We start from the raw sequence: 17,714 nt of genomic DNA on the forward strand, positions 1-17,714 counted from the left end.
TAACCACTAGGCTACCCTGCTGCCCCAGATGATAAAATAAGTCTTCATATTTAATGATGATTTAACGACAACAGTGTCACCAGCAAAGCACCCCCACACCATAACACCTCCTCCGAAATGCTTCACATGTGGAGACCATCCATTCACCTACTCTGCATCTCACAAAGACACGGTGGTTGGAACCAAAAATCTCAAATTTGGACACCAGACCAAAGGACATTTTTCCACTGGTCTAATGTACATTGCCCGTGTTTCTTGGCGCAATCAAGTATCTTCTTCTTATTGGTGTCTTTTAGTAGTGGTTTCTTTGCAGCAATTCGACCATGAAGGCCTGATTCACACAGTCTCCTCTGAACAGTTGATGTTGAGATGTGTCTGTCACTTGAACTCTGTGAATAATTAATTTGGGCTTCAATTTCTGAGGCTGGTAACTTTAATGAACTTATCCTTTGCAGCAGAGGTAACTTTGGTTCTTCCTTTCCTGTTGCGGTCCTCGTGAGAGCCAGTTTCATCATAGTGCTTGGTGGTTTTTCCAACTGCACTTGTAGAAACTTTCAAAGTTTTTGAAATTTTCCGGATTGACTGACCTTCATGTCTTAAAGTAATGATGGATTGTCATTTATCTTTGCTTATTTGAGCTTTTCTTGCCATAATATGGACGTGCCAAAGTATTTCACCAAATAGGGCTATGTTCTCTATACCATCCCTACCTTGTCACAACACAACTGATTGGCTCAAAGTAGGAAATACATTTCACAAATTATGTTTTAAGAAGGCACCCCTGTTAATTGAAATGCATTCCAGGTGACTACCTCATGAAGCTGGTTGAGAGAATGCCAAGAGTGTGCAAAGCTGTCATCAAGGCAAAGGGTGCCTACTTTGAAGAATCTCAAATATAAAGTATTATGATTTGTTTCAAACTTTTTTGGTTACTACATGATTATGTACATGATGTGTTGTTTCATAGTTTGATGTCTTCACTGTAAAACATAAAGAAAAACCCTTGAATGAGTAGGTGTGTCCAAACTTTTGACTGGTACTGTATACAAATCAAGTGTTATTTGTCACATGCACCGAATACAGTGAAATGCTTACTTACAAGCCCTAACCAACAATACAGTTTTTAAAAAATTAAATACCTTAAAAAAACAAGAATAAAAAATAAAAGTAACACATAATTAAAGAGCAGCAGTAAAATGAAAATAGCAAGGCTATATACAGGGGGTACCGGTACAGAGTCAATGTGCGGGGGCATTTGACCGGTTAGTCGAGGTATGTAATATGTACATGTAGGTAGAGTTATTAAAGTGACTGTGCATAGATAATAACAGAGAGTCGCAGCAGTGTAAAACGGGGAGGGGGGTGCAAACAGTCTGGGTAGCCATTTGATTAGATGTTCAGGAGTCTTATGGCTTGGGGGTAGAATATAATTTGGAAGCCTTGCCATATGGTAGCGATGAGAACAGTCTATGACTAGGGTGGCTGGAGACTTTGACCGTTTGTAGGGCCTTTCTCTGACACCACCTGGCATAGAGGTCCTGGATGACAGGAAGCTTGGCCCCAGTGATGTAATGGGCCGTACGTACTGACCTCTGTAGTGCCTTTCGGTCGGAGGCCGAGCATTTGCCATTCCAGGCAGTGATGCAACCAGTGCTCTCGATGGTGCAGCTGTAGAACCTTTTGAGGATCTGAGGACCCATGCCAAATATGTTCAGTCTCCTGAGGGGGAATAGGTTTTGTCGTGGCCTCTTCACGACTGTCTTGGTGTGCTTGGACCATGTTGAACACTGAGCTGTAGTCATTGAGTTACATTCTAAAATTGGTGTTCCTTTTGTCCAGGTGGGACGAACATATCCCCAATTGGCATTCCTAACTCTTCTGTATATGTTGTAAGCATGTATTGCTACCACTGCATCATCAAATGAATTATCTAAGAGAGTTTCAGATATAGCCAGTATATACATATATATATATATGTATCTGTGTGTGTTTGCAGAACCTGATAAAGAACCTACCGGAGCAGAAGGAGCTGAGTGCATTGGCAGAACTTAAGAGCGAGTATGAGGAACTGTGCGAGCCAGAGCAGTTTGGCATTGTGGTGAGTAGGCTTACGTATTACACCATAGCACCTAGCTAAAGCCCCTCAGGGAGAAGATGCTGCTTCACACACACCGACACTGACACATACACATGCACACACACACACACACACACACACAAACACACACACCCCTTTTTGAGAAAAACATTTGGGGATATAGAAAATACAGCCATACAGCCTTGAGACTTTCTTCAGGCTCAGACCTATTCAATATTTAAAGAGACACTGTAATGTAAAATTAAAAGAGTGGAAATATAAAGATCTTTTTTTATGACAGGTCAAATATGGCAGTCTGCTCTTTGACTGAGAAAAGCTGTGATTTTGATCAATAATAAAGTGTGAAATATAGTAGCTGTTAAAATGACACTGTCATTCCAGGTGTCAACAAATTCCATAGTATGTCTGAAACCTTCAATATTTCCCAGTGATATAATCATAGCCTCAGGCTTTGGGTTCTCTGTAATAAAGTTAGTGCACTCTACTTCGTTGTGAAGTCAGGACATCTCAATGATGCATTCCAAGCCACCATAGGTAATTTAGTATAGTTGCCTCAAGTGCTAGGTGCAGCTGATTTTGAGGTTATACTTTAGCTTAATGTTGTTGTTTTTTTACACTTTCTACAGTCATACATCTATAAAGTTAACATTTACATTTTTATACCACATTGATTTATCCAGAGCTCAGTATCAAAGTAGGTTACAGAGGACTTTGTATGTTTAGCTATATCTTTATACAGGTAACTGCCAACATAGTGGAAACACTTGAGTTAATGAGGGATCCAAATTTGATTGTCGTTGCTTCCACACAGGTGTGGTTCCTGAGGTAATTAAGCAATTAACAATCCATCATTCTTAGGGTCATGAATAAAAATTCTGGGCATGCCATTATTTTGTCCATTATTTTAAGACACTTTATGTTGGTGTTTCCTTTATTTTAGCAGTTACCTGTATCTTCAGGTTCTTTATACTCTTTTAGGTCATTGATGTGAGTGTTCTCAGTCAACCTGATGTGTTAAGAATAACATGATAACGTTGCATTGTGGTAAAGGTAGACATGCAACTCAATTTGCACTCATTCAGTACAATTGACTTTTTGGGGTGTTGTGTCTGTACCTGTGACTCTTTGAGGATGTTATGACGCAAGGTGTGACAATTCCCCTGTGTGATATAGCATAGAGATGCCGTGGTAATATACCGCTCCTGCTTGTGAAGCTACCTCATCAACACCGCCACGACACACAGGAGCTCATGAGGGAAATAAGTCACTTTCAGCCTCCACTCCTGCAAGAGCTGTCACCCATCTTTTATTGTGATTTCCTTCTTATACCGAGAAATGAAATCAAGGGTGGGGGAGGTGGATTGGGGGCGGGGGGGCATAATGGCTTCCGTTTGATCGACAACATGCTCATGAACATGAATAGCTGGAATGAAACATCAGGACCGTGTCTGCCTCATAGCGTCAGATTATACGGCAATCTGTGGCATGTTGGCGAAGAATGCGAGGAAATCTCTCAACTGCTGCCTCGACTCCTCCACTTGCTATATTTCAGACAGTTTGTCCTCATTTTTTAAAACACATTTCAAGCCCTACAGGCAGGGAATAAAACATATTGATTGGAGTTATATTATTTACCGGCAAATCTGTTTCATGACTGATTATTTATCTTTTTTCAGAGTGCAGCTATCTGGTCTTGCTTGGGCCTAGATATTGTTCAGTGGCCCATCACTACTTATTAATATTATCAGGTGTGATTCATGCCATAGTTCATGAAGGGACTTCTGTCTAGTCTAGAAAGCCAGACAAGATACATTTCAATTAGTGAATCTTGACAAAAAGCTGAACGCATTTGACTTACCCGGAGACAATGTAATATTTCACAGTAAGTATATTTTCCATACATTTGCTGTAGAGCTCTACATGGTCACGTTGGCCACACTTTAAACAGCATATAACTTCATCAGGACAGCGTAGAGCTTCTATAAACCATACGGAGGCTTCCTAAACTGTTCCTAACAAAATATTGTTATGTTTTCCTCTAGATGAGCTCTGTGAAGCTGCTGCGTTCGCGCCTCAACGGCATCCTCTTCAAGCTGACCTTCGAGGAGCAGGTGAACAACATCCGACCGGACATCATGAACGTGACGTTCGCCTGTGAGGAGCTGAAGAAGAGTGACAGCTTCAGCAATCTGCTGGAGATGGTGCTGCTGGTGGGCAACTACATGAACGCTGGCTCCCGGAACGCCCAGACCTTCGGCTTCAACATCAGCTTCCTCTGCAAGGTTGGTACTGCAAGGACTGCATGAGTTTGACCTCTCCCCTTTCAGGTTTACTTGTGTCTCTCTCTCTCTCACTCACTTCAACTGTCCCCAGTTTAATTATATAGTAGAGATCATACCAGCATCAGACACTTTCTTGTCAGTGGATTCGGTGCCATAGCAGGGGTTTGTTTTGAGTGGAGTAATGGGAGAAACTATTTGCAGAAAGCATTTGGTTGCACCATGAGATCCATTGACTCTTGGCAACTGTCTTGGGGTTGATGTGCTATCAGTGTCCTGTCCCCAGACCCCACTCCAGCATCCGATGCATCGACCTCCACCACGAACTGCCGGGACCAGATGAATTAGGATGGTGGCTGTAACCCCAGATGAACCGGTGATAGAAATTGGTGAACCAAAGGAAGCATTGCAGCTGCACTCTGGATGGGTTGCTCCAAATCCACCACCGCTCTCACCTTTCCAGGATCCATCTGTATGTTGCCTGCAGCTATGATGTATCCAAGTAAGGAGATGGTGGAGCGATGGAATTCTCTTTTTTTTTGATGAACAGCTGGTTCTCCAGAGGACGCTGGAGGACTTGTTGGAGATGCATTACATGTTCTTGAGCTGAGCGGGGATAAAATGAGGATGTCATCAAGGTAGACGAACACGAACCGGTTCAACATGTCGTACCAGATGGTAAGCGTTGGATGGTAAACTTGGAGAGGATGGTAGACCGCTGGAGAGGCTCGAAAGCCGAGGCGATGAGTGGAAGCGGGTAACGGATTTTAACCGTGATGTCATTCAGGCCCCGGTAGTCAACACACAGGCACATGGTTTTGTGCTTCTTCTCCACAAGAAGAACCCTGTGCCGGCGGGGTAGGCAGTGGTATGGATACCCCCTGGAGCCAGGGAGTCCTCAATGCACAGTCCCAGACTGGACACACCTACTCATTCAAGGGTTTTCTTTATTTTTACTATCTTCACCATTTGTAGAATAATAGTGAAGACGTCAAAACTATGAAATTACACACATGGAATCATGTAGTAACCAAAAAGTTGTTAAACAATCAAAATATATTTTATATTTGAGATTCTTCAAAGTAGCCACCCTTTGCCTTGATTACAGCTTTGCACACTCTTGGTACTGTACGTCTCCATCGCCTTGGACTTCGGACCCGACAGGGAATAAAGCCACCCCCCGATGCAGTGTAGCCTGGGAGAAGGTCGATGGCGCAGTCATATGGCCGATGTGGAGGTAGCGAGGAGGCATGGGCTTGCTGAAAACCTCCCGAAGGTACTGGTACACCGCGGGAACGGTGGAGATGTCTGGGGCTTTTTCCTTAAGCCTGCAGGAAGATGTCCCGTGGCAGGCTCTAATCCCTTGATCGAACCCACAGTCCAATCAACAAGGGGATTGTGTCTCTGGAGCCCCAACGCAATGGGTATCTGAGGGGATTCGATAAGTAGAAACTGGATCGATTCGCTGTGGTTGCATGACACTCGCAGGTTGATAGGAACCATGTAGTGGTTTACTCTGCCAATTGAACGCCCATCCAGCGCTCTGACATCCATGGGAATGGAGAGGGGTCGAGTGGGGATTCCCAGCTCAGACACCAGGGTAGCGTCCATAAAATTATTGTCGGCCCGAGAGTCAATGAGTACCCATAGAGATTTGGACCGGACACCTCACAGCAGGATGGCGTGGAGAGGAGTACGAGTAAGGGGAGACTCGACATTCTCCGTAATGCCCACCTGCATACTCATACCTCCTGATGAGCCGGATATTTTTACAGGACAGGTAGAAATGTAATGACCTGTAGTCCCACAATGCAGACAGCTCTTGGTTTTCAGTCTATGTTACCATTCGGCAGGAGACAATCTAGCTTTGCCAAGTTGCATTGGCTTCGGAGAAGGCGAGACGGCAGACCTCTGTGAATTCGTGTAACCTCGGATTCAATGTAGACAATTCCTCGAAAAAAAATGCTGGTAAGAATTGACGGGACAAGACGAACTGATAACAGACAAACAGAAAATGTGGGTATAAGTACACAGGAGATAATGGGGACAAATGGGAGACACCTGGTGGTGGTGGTGGAGAAAAGCACAAGACAAGTGAAATAGATCAGGGTATGACACTTACTCCGATTAAGATAAGCAGAGTAAGGTGATTAAATGAATAAAGCCATACTCTGCCTTTTGCCATAATCAGTTTAATATCTAATTATTACTGTGCATGTAAACATGCTAATTCACGGGGCAATTCAAGCGCAGCCAATATGCATTGGTCACATAATAGCCTACTGCACAAACCTCATTGCTACAGAATTGTTTTTAATTGGTTAATGTTGCCTAAAGCTTACATTTTACATTTTATATCTCAACGGACGATCTCGGCTTGCATTTTGACTCAGAAGTCTAACCACTGGTCTAGGGTATAGACAGAATGTTGCGACAAACAAAAAACATCCAATCAGTGGCAATCCTTTGGATAAAAACAGCTCATTGTTGAGAGGTCAAATGAGAATTGTGAAAGCTAATAGGCGGGTCACAAACAGGCAAATAACGGCGCAGTACAACAGTGGCATGCAGAACGTCATCTCGGAATGCACAACTACTAGGTGATTGCCACAGATGAGCTATTGCAGTAGACGACCACATCAGGTTCCACTCCTATCAGCTAAAAATACTAAGAAGCGGCTCCAGTGGACAATTGTGGAGTGAAAAAACCTTGATTGATCCAACAAATCCAGGTTCCTGTTGCTTCATGCTGGTTGCAAAGACAGGATTTGGCGTAAGCAGCATGAGTCCTTGGCCCCATCATGCCTGATGTCAACGATACAGGCAGGTGGCGGTGGTGTAATAGTGTGGGGAATGTTTTCCTGATGCACGTTAAGGTCGATTGATACCCATTGTGCTACATTTTCATGCACCGAATAATTCAGTCTGTTGGAAGCAAAGGGGGGTACGACCCACTACTAGATATGTATATGTAATAAAGTGGCCACTGAGTGTGTATGTGTGTGTGTCATTCACCCCGCCCCCCCAAAAAATCAAAAGAAGTCCAGAATATACACTGCTCAAAAAAATAAAGGGAACACTAAATAACACATCCTAGATCTGAATGAATGAAATATTCTTAGTAAATACTATTTTTCTTTACATAGTTGAATGTGCTGACAACAAAATCACACAAAAATGATCAATGGAAATCAAGTTTATCAACCCATGGAGGTCTGGATTTGGAGTCACACTCAAAATTAAAGTGGAATACCACACTACAGGCTGATCCAACTTTGATGTAATGTCCTTAAAACAAGTCAAAATGAGGCTCAGTAGTGTGTGTGGCCTCCACGTGCCTGTATGATGTCGCTACAACACCTGAGCATGCTCCTGATGAGGTGGCGGATGGTCTCCTGAGGGATCTCCTCCCAGACCTGGACTAAAGCATCCGCCAACTCCTGGACAGTCTGTGGTGTTGGTGGATGGAGCGAGACATGATGTCCCAGATGTGCTCAATTTGGATTCAGGTCTGGGGAACGGGCGGGCCAGTCCATAGCATCAATGCCTTCCTCTTGCAGGAACTGCTGACACACTCCAGCCACATGAGGTCTAGCATTGTCTTGCATTAGGAGGAACCCAGGGCCAACCGCACCAGCATATGGTCTCACAAGGGGTCTGAGGATCTCATCTCGGTACCTAATGGCAGTCAGGCTACCTCTGGCGAGCACATGGAGGGCTGTGCGGCCCCCCAAAAAAATGCCACACCACACCATGACTGACGCACCGCCAAACCGGTCATGCTGGAGGATGTTGCAGGCAGCAGAACGTTCTCCACAGCGTCTCCAGACTGTCACGTCTGTCACGTGCCCAGTGTGTCACGTGCTCAGCCCCTTAAAAAAGAAGTTACAGGTCTGTGAGAGCCAGAAATCTTGCTTGTTTGTAGGTGACCAAATACGTATTTTCCACCATAATTTGCAAATAAATTCATAAAAAATCCTACAATGTGATTTTCTGGATTTTTTCAAATCTAATTTTGTCTGTCATAGTTGAAGTGTACCTATGATGAAAATTACAGGCCTCTCTCATCTTTTTAAGTGGGAGAACTTGCACAATTGGTGGCTGACTAAATACTTGTTTGCCCCACTGTACATATACTATGTATGAAGTCAAAATGTACATGAAATAAATAAAATCTGAACTATACCTTTGTAAAACTGACCATCCTACCAATCCTCGACTTTGGCGATGTCATTTACAAAATAGCCTCCAATACCCTACTCAATAAATTGGATGCAGTCTATCACAGTGCCATCCGTTTTGTCACCAAAGCCCCATATACTTCCCACCACTGCGACCTGTATGCTCTCGTTGGCTGGCACTCGCTTCATACTCGTCGCCAAACCCACTGGCTCCAGGTCATCTACAAGACCCTGCTAGGTAAAGTCCCCCCTTACCTCAGCTCGCTGGTCAACATAGCAGCACCCACCTGTAGCACGGAGTCCAGCAGGTATATCTCTCTGGTCACCCCCAAAACCAATTCTTCCTTTGGCCGCCTCTCCTTCCAGTACTCTGCTGCCAATGACTGGAACGAACTACAAAAATCTCTGAAACTGGAAACACTTATCTCCCTCACTAGCTTTAAGCCCATCTATAATTTAGCCCAAACAACTACCTCTTTCCCTACTGTCTTTATTGATTTATTTTGCTCCTTTTCACCCCATTATTTATATCTCTACTTTACACATTCTTCCACTGCAAATCTACCATTCCAGTGTTTTTCTTGCTATATTGTATTTACTTTGCCACCATGGCCTTTACCTCCCTTATCTCACCTCACTTGCTCACATTGTATATATACTTATTTTTCTAGTGTATTATTGACTGTATGTTTGTTTTACTCCATGCGTAACTCTGTGTTGTTGTATGTGTCGAACTGCTTTGCTTTATCTTTGCCAGGTCGCAATTGTAAGTGAGAACATGTTCTCAACTTGCATACCTGGTTAAATAAAGGTGAAATAAAAAAGCTCCTTCACTGTTGTTCTGGGATTGATATGCACTTTTCCCACCGAAGTACGTTCCTCTCTAGGAGACAGAACGCATCTCCTTCCTGAGCGGTATGACGGCTGTGTGGTCCCATGGTGTTAGTACTTACGTACTTTTGCTTCTTATTTTTTTTTAACCTTTATTTAAGAACAAATTCTTATTTACAATGATGGCCTAGGAACAGTGGTTTAACTGCCTTGTTCAGGGGCAGAACAACATATTGTTTTACCTTGTCAGCTCGGTTATTCGATCTAGCAACCTTTCTGTTACTGGCCCAACGCTCTAACCACTACGCTACCAGCTTATTTTTAAAAAATTGTGTGTGGGGGGGGGGATTATGTGCCTGTTGTTGTGTATTGCTAGTTAATACTAATGCACTGTTGGAGCTAGAAACACAAGCATTTTACTCCACCAGCGATAACATCTGCAAATATTTGTAAGCAACCAATACGCTTTGATTTGATTTAATTTGTTTAGGGACAACTTCAACCTCCACCAGTTGATCTGTTTCATGGTGTGTCTTTGCAAGACAGAAGTTACCCAAATTGCCCCTAAGTAGAGAAACACAATTTCACACACTATGAAGTGATCCCCTCTATATATTATCAGATGTGATATTTAATCAATGTTTGTTTTAATTAATGTCATATCCAGTATAGACGAGCATCATAATCATAGTACCAAGTTAAATGTAATGTATTATAAACTATTTGTTTCTGAAATACATTGTATATAACTTTAATTCAATTTTAAGTGGTCCATATCCATAATAACAAAACAAGTTTCATAACAATTTTTGTTCAGTCACATTCTTCTGACAAAACGCAATACTATCTTTAATTAGATTTATTTTTGGAGGACAGTAAGATGCTTCTAAATCACCCCCAAAATAAAATGTAATATAAATTATAGCATGTACTAATAATACAACTAGCGTAGTCATTAACTCATAAAGAGTGGCATGATTCAATACATATGACTGTTACTGTTGAAAACCCATTATACGTCTCAAATGAAATACTATTTCCTACTTTAGTGCACTACTTTTGATCAAAGCATTATGGGCCCTGGTCAAACATAGTGCACTAAATAGGTAATATGGTGCGAATTGGTACGCAGCTCCAACCTCACTTTGGTCTCCCTGCAGCCCGGGGCTGAATCAGAGTGAAGTGTCTGGTGTGTAGAGATCGGACTAACCCCAGGAGGCTGACTGGCATATTATTGATGGCCAGGGAAGAAAATGTCCACATTCTCAACTAGGGTCAATCAACTAAATGGCCTCCCAGCTATCTAATGGGCTCATCAGGGAGGTTGTTCAGGTGAAGTGCAAGAGCTGACCCTGTCACCCCCCCCCCCCAGACCATCCCTTCTGTCCCTGCCAAGGCCAGAGGGACACAGACACTAAGTCCCCCAGGGGCCTATGCTGGAGCCAATGCCTCGATATTGGCTTCAGTTTTTACAAGGGGCAGTGATGAAAGTTGGTTATATGAGTCAGCTGAGTATAGGGTGAGGAGAAGGTTAATGCAAGGCATTTTTGTGCCCTGAATGCACTTTACTAGGCACTTTTTTCTTCCTCACAACATTCATTATTTGCTTGATGAATGGAGGGATTGTGTGTATTCCTCTCATTTTTCAGATAGCAGGGCATCAGTTACACGCAACAGGGATTTCATCATCAGAAGATGGAGAATCCACCTAGTCTTCAAAAGGAAGTCGTGAGACAATGGACACACTCATTTTGTTTTGTTATTGAAACAAGTTAACCCTGAAGTTAGGAACAGCTGGTGTAATTACTCATAATCATTGAACAGTGTTTCTGTTTTATCACTGACTTACTGAGGTTAAAGAAAATTATCCAGGCATATAATTACTTTAAATGGTTGACCACAGCTTAAGTTAAACAGAACAGGCTATCGCTTTGAGAAGTCATTTGAATGTTTGACTTTAAATTGAAAGGTCACGTCCCCAGTCCTACATCTTACGTGTGTACTTGAAAAAAAGGAACATCGAAAATGACATCTTGTAAAACATCTGGAAGCTTCCTAAGGTAATACCATGAGTAACATTAATGGCCACGGCTATTATATCATAACCTGCCTTTCACAACGAAATGATCGCCCAGTTCTCTGTGTTTTCATAGAAGTCATATCAATGGAGAGGACCTTTCTTCATGTGTGTTTGATCGGTGGAGGAATGTAAGCAGAGTTCTATCTTCAGTCCTTGAAGTATTGGCATTTTAATCTATTGAAGTTATGTTGCTTCCCGACCCTGGGCATCTTCTTGCTTGGGACACTAAGGGCATCCAGGCTGTTTAAAGCTTCAGTTAACTTTAATCTTATTGAGATAAAGAATGAGGAGAATAAAATAGAGAGAAAAAAGGATAAAACTTTAGCCTGAACTGCTTTGGATTCTTGGCTCCTTGGCTTCTTGTCATCGACTTCTCACAAAAAAATAAGTTCTGTGGAAGAGATTTGACATCTCTCAGGAAAGGTAGACTCGGAGGAATGCACACACAGATTACAGCAACTTCAAATAAAGTGAAACCGCGCGGGGAGAAGCCTTTACCGCTCGGTCGGAGCAGCTTTCAAAGCCGTACGCAAGAAAAGGGCTTTAAATTAGACATTAAGTTCATTAAAGCTGGGTTGTTCTCTCACCCTTTGGGGACCCAGCATATACATCATTCATCTTAATATATGGGCTGCAGACTGTGTGGAGAGGAGTTAGTGGGAGGCTGCTCTCTGAACAACCACGGCTGTTGTATCACTATGGTTTAATTATGAGGAGATTCCTCTGTATTTTATCATCAAGGGTTTATTAAGGGCACTGAATGGAAATAAAAATGCTGATTTTGTTTTTATTGTAGAAAAGTGTTGATTCAAAAACTCATATTTTGCCTTCTGTTGCTTACCAGTACAATGACAACAATAATGTGTTGAGATCCAACTAGTACTTCCTCCTGTGATGTTTTATACATTCTCATCTCAGAATTGTTAAGGATTGAAGAATGATATGCATTCATTACAATCTGCCCTCTCTCCTTATACCAGATTATGTTACTTTTAGAATCCTGAATAGCAAAAGTAAATCCTGAATAACAAAAGTATTTTACCTACCATTGTGTTCCTTTAACAATTCACATACTTAGACAGAGCCCTGACAGAAGATGTCCCTATAATTTATAACAATAGTTTTGATGGACAGATGTTTCTCACAGCAAAAGCTATTTTAAACATCATTCCAATTTGGTTTTTGGAGAAAATATATTGTTAATTTAAAAATATATTGTTATTGGACAACATCCACTGTTCAATATGCACTATCCCACCTCCCCCTCTCCACCTCTAATAACCTGGCCATAGCCAGGGGTGTTACCTGGGGCCTCAGTGATTATCTCTTGTCTCTCTCCCCCCAAAAACCTGGCTTAGGCAGTGTGTTGATGTCTGAGATTACTACCACCGTCTGTAGCTGGAGTCCACACTCCAAAAATTAACAAAGGCCACTCAGCCCCACTGCCATGATTCCCCGAGCCTTCACCCAATCGCTGCCACTGACACACACACACACACACACACACACACACACACACACACACACACACACTTGCATACATGAGAACATATGTGCACTTACACACTTACCTTAGCTGCTCAAACTGAAATTCACAGATTACATGTGAGCAAAGATCTTTCCAATAATAATTTATTGAAGAGAGCCAGGTTGTAGAACTCCTTTGGTGAAAGTTAAATTGAGTAATCAGGGTTTGACAATCCTTCTGTTGGCGTGAAGGATCTATATTCCCATTGCCACTTTTTGTATTGTATTACTTAATTGTTCCTTTATTTATATATTTCCCTTTAACATCTCGATGGATTGTCATTATCATACAGGCAGCCAATATCTTGGCTCACGACTTGGAATGTTAAGTGTGATAGAGTGAGTACATGGGAGTGTACTAACTAGTTAGGGACTTGGTGTAATGTTAACTCAAAGCGATATACCATATCCCATGTTAAACAAACTTTCCTCACATAGAATGTGGGTAATATAATGAAGACTTAAATTTGGCCCATCTGGTTTGTATGGTGCAATTAACGTAAATACAGTACATTGTCATGAATCAGAAGGAATTTAACTAATTGTGATGCTGCCTCTTCTATTCCTAATTGCAGGACTAATTTCACCATGGTGTCTAGTCTACTAGTCTACTGAAAATTACTCTCCAGAACCTGCGTACCTGGAAGTAGTTGGAAGTTAAAATAAACTTTAGAACTTTGGCTTCATTAGGTCTTCATGTTGCCAGCAGACATGTCATGGTCATCTAAGCCGTGTCTCTAGACTTTACTCTGTTTTAACATAGAGTGGCTTGTGAAAGTATTCACCCCCCTTGGCATGTTTCCTATTTTGTTGCCTTACAACTTTGACTTAAAATACATTTTTTTGTGGGTTTGTATCATTTGATTTACTCAACATACCTACCACTTTGTAGATGCAAAATATGTTTTATTGAGCGTGAATAACTATCCCCCCAAGTCAATAGTTTGTAGAGCCACCTTCTACAGTAATTACAGCTGCAAGTCTCTTTGGGTATGTCTCTGTAAGCTTGGCACATCTAGCCACTGCGATTTGTGTCCATTCTTCAAGGCAAGACTGCTCCAGGGTTATGCTGGTGTACAGCAATCTTTAAGTCATATCACATATTCTCAATTGGATTGAGGTCTGGGCTTTGACTAGGCCATTCCAAGACATTTACATGTTCCCTCTTAAACCACTTGAGTTTTGCTTTTGCAGAATGCTTAGGGTCATTGTCCTGCTGGAAGGTGAACCTCTGTCCCAGTCTCAAATCTCTCGAAGACTGAAACAGGTTTCCCTCAAGAATGTCCCTCTATTTAGCACCATCCATCATTCCTTCCATTCTGACCAGTGTTTTCCTTGATGGCCAAAAAGCTACATTTTTGTGTCATCTGACCAGAGTACCTTCTTCCATATGGTTGGGGAGTCTCCAACATGCCTTTTGGCGAACACCAAATGTGTTTGCTTATTTTTTTCTTTAAGAAATTGTTTTTTTTCTGGCCACTCTTCCGTCAAGCCCAGCTCTGTGGAGTGTATGGCTCCTATCTCCGCTGTGGAGCTTGGCAGCTCCTTCAGGGTTATCTTTGGTCTCTTTTTTGCCTCTCTGATTCATGCCCTCCTTGCCTGTTCTGTGAGTTTTGGTTGGTGGCCCTCTCTTGGCAGGTTTGTTGTGTTGCCATATTCTTTCAATTTTTTATTAATTGTTTTATGGTGCTCCGTGGTATGTTCAAAGTTTCATATATTTTTTTATAACCCAACCCTGATCTTTACTTCTCCACAACTTTGTCCCTGACCTGTTTGGAGAGCTCCTTGGTCTTCATGGTCCCGCTTGCTTGGTGGTGTTACAGACTCTGTGGCCTTTCAGAACAGGTGTATATATACTGAGATCATTTGACAGATCATGTGAAACTTAGAAGGTAATTGGTTGCACTAGATCTTATTTAGGGGCTTCATAGCAAAGGGGGTGAATACATATGCAAGCACCATTTAAAAAAAATATATATATTTTTTTTTAAACAAGTACTTTTTTATTTATCTCACTTCATCAATTTGGACTATTTTGTGTATGTCCATTACATGGAATCCAAATACAAATACTTTTAAATTACAGGTTGTAATGCAACAAAATAGATAAAAAGCTAAGGCGGATGATTTCTTTTGCAGGGCACTGTATCATTTCACCACACGGTGTGAAGTTATTGTCTCAATGTCTCATTTAAAAGTAACTGCTCTGTGTAAGTTATCCCTGTACGAACCCCCTAAAGCTTGCAGAGGAGAACAGGGGTTTGGGTTGTCGGAAGCGTGTGTGTGTGTGTGTGTGTGTGTGTGTGTGTGTGTGTGTGTGCGCGTGTTTTATTTTGTGTGTGCGGTAGTTATTCCTGAAAAGGTGCCTTGACACGCAATGGAACCTCATAACATCAGGCAAATTAGATCAGTCAATTGTAGAATATGATTACTCACAGAGCTTACATAGCTGCTGACAAGTATGCCTCAGTAATTTGAACCAGATCTATATGATTATCTGGAGGGTGGAACCATGAGGTATGGTGGCCGAATTGGAAAGAGAGTATGTCCTAGACCGTGACCCCTTTCTAAAATGTGGATATACTCAATGCATTGTAGTGAGTATTTGAGAGATTTGTTTAGATACTGATACAGAAAATGAATTACGATAGATGAATTATCTCAAATTGCTGTGTTGGATCATCACAATGAAATAAGCAATGATTCATCTATAAGACACTGTTATACATGACACAACCTATAAAACCTACCCAAATCAAATAATGTGGATTGATGGCAGCCTTGTAGGGGAACTGAAGGAGAGATGCTGCTTATAAACATGACAAGGTGACCGGGGACAATATCATGGTTAAGCAGTACACATAAGACCTATGCAGACCACAGATCACTAAAAGAAAGCCAGCCACGTTGTGGACACAAACATCGTCCTATCGGAAAAGCTAAATATATATTTTCTCACGCTTCATGTACCATGACGAATCTGATCGGCCGAGACAATTGTAAGTCCTTCACATTTGTTAACCCTCACAAGGCAGCTGGCCCAGATGGCATCCCTAGCCACACCATGCGCAGACCAGCTGGCTGTTGTGTTTTCGGGCATTTTCAATCTTGCTCTAGCTCTAGCCGCTAACACCACCTTCTTCAAAGATGTTCACTATCATCCCTGTGCCCAAGAAAGGGAACTCAATGACTACAGAGCCATAGCACTCACATCCGTCATCATGAAGTGCTTCGAGAGGCTAGTCAAAGACCACATCACCTTCTCCCTCCCCGACACATTCAACACTCTCCAATTCGCCTAGCACCCTGACAGGGCAGTGTGCATTGCACTGCTCTCACCCACCTGGACAAAAGGAATGCATACGTCAGGATGCTGTTCAGCTCAGCCTTCAATACCATAGTGCCCTCTAAGCTCACCACAAAACTCACGGCCCTGGGACAGAACTCCTTCCTATGCAACTGGATCCTGAACTTCCCGACGGGCTGCCTCCAGGTGATGAAGGTAGGCAACAATACCTCCTCAATACTAATTCTCAACACGCATCCCCAGTCCCCTCCTGTACTCCATGTTTACCCTCACACAGTTCCAACTCCATCATCAAGTTTGCTGACGGCACAATAGTAGTAGTCCTGAACATCAACAACGACAAGACTGCCTACAGGTAGGAGGTAGGCACTCTGACGACGTGGTGCCAGGTAAATAACCTCTCCCTCAACATCAGCAAAACAAATGAGATGATTGTGGACTTCAGGAGGAACCAGCACACCCCCATCCTCATCGTGGAGACGGTCAAAAACTTCAAGTTCCTCTTAGTACACATCTCCGAGGAGCTGAAATGGTCAAACCACACAGACACTTTGGTGAAGAAGGCACGACAGTGCCTCTTCAACCTCAGGATTCTGAAGAAATGTGGCCTGTCCCGAGGGCCCTCACAATGTTTTACAGGAGCACCATCAAGAGCATACTGTCGGGCTGCATCACAGCCTGGTACGGCAATGCCACTACCGCCGACCACAATGCGCTACAGAGGGGGGTATGTTCAGCGGAATGCACCATTGGGTGCACACTGCCTCCCCTCCAGGACACCAACAACACCAGGTGTCGCAGGAAGGCCAATAAGTTAATCAGGGACCCCAGCCACCCAAGCCATAGCCTGTTCTCCCCATTTTCCTAACTCAGACATGGGCAGCATAGGAGAAATTGACATTTATCCTTCCCCCACCCCAATGGACATTTATCATTTGTTAATATGTGACTGACCGGCTCAAATCGGTAATTTTTTTTTTTTTTACATTGGTACAAAGTAGACTCAGATCTACAAAATGATGTATCATATACAGCTTTTTTGAGGAACAATGGGAAAGTAATTTTGCTTTGAAAGTTGATCAACTTGTAAAATCACTTTTGAGAAAAGGGACTTTGAATGTTTCGATATCTACTGGAGAGCTCTTTGTCTACACCCATTCAGCGTTGGTCACACCCTCTTAAGCCAGCCCACCCATCTCTTGAATGATTCATGAGGTCATGTGCTAAACAGTGTAGTAAAGATTAATACTAAAAGTGGTAGTAGACTACAATAAGGAAATGTGGTATTTGGTAGCATTGCCTTTAAATTGTTTAACTTGGGTCAAATGTTTCAGGTAGCCTTCCACAAGCTTCCCACAATAAGTTGGGTGAATGTTGGCCCATTCCTCCTGACAGAGTTGGTGTAACTGAG

The 17,714-nt window shown here is 42.5% G+C and overlaps 1 protein-coding gene across 1 annotated transcript in view; it reads left to right on the top strand.

The window, feature by feature from the left end:
- The window catches only part of LOC112256388 (protein diaphanous homolog 2), a 629,309-nt gene that overhangs the window by 366,992 nt on the left and 244,603 nt on the right, over window positions 1-17,714 (top strand). Inside the window, 2 exon segments of the mRNA XM_024429614.2 lie at window positions 1,997-2,098; window positions 4,141-4,380. Coding sequence (XP_024285382.2) covers window positions 1,997-2,098; window positions 4,141-4,380 — 342 coding nt within the window.

This window comes from Oncorhynchus tshawytscha, linkage group LG08 (genome assembly GCF_018296145.1).
Source record: "Oncorhynchus tshawytscha isolate Ot180627B linkage group LG08, Otsh_v2.0, whole genome shotgun sequence".
Taxonomy (NCBI): domain Eukaryota; kingdom Metazoa; phylum Chordata; class Actinopteri; order Salmoniformes; family Salmonidae; genus Oncorhynchus; species Oncorhynchus tshawytscha.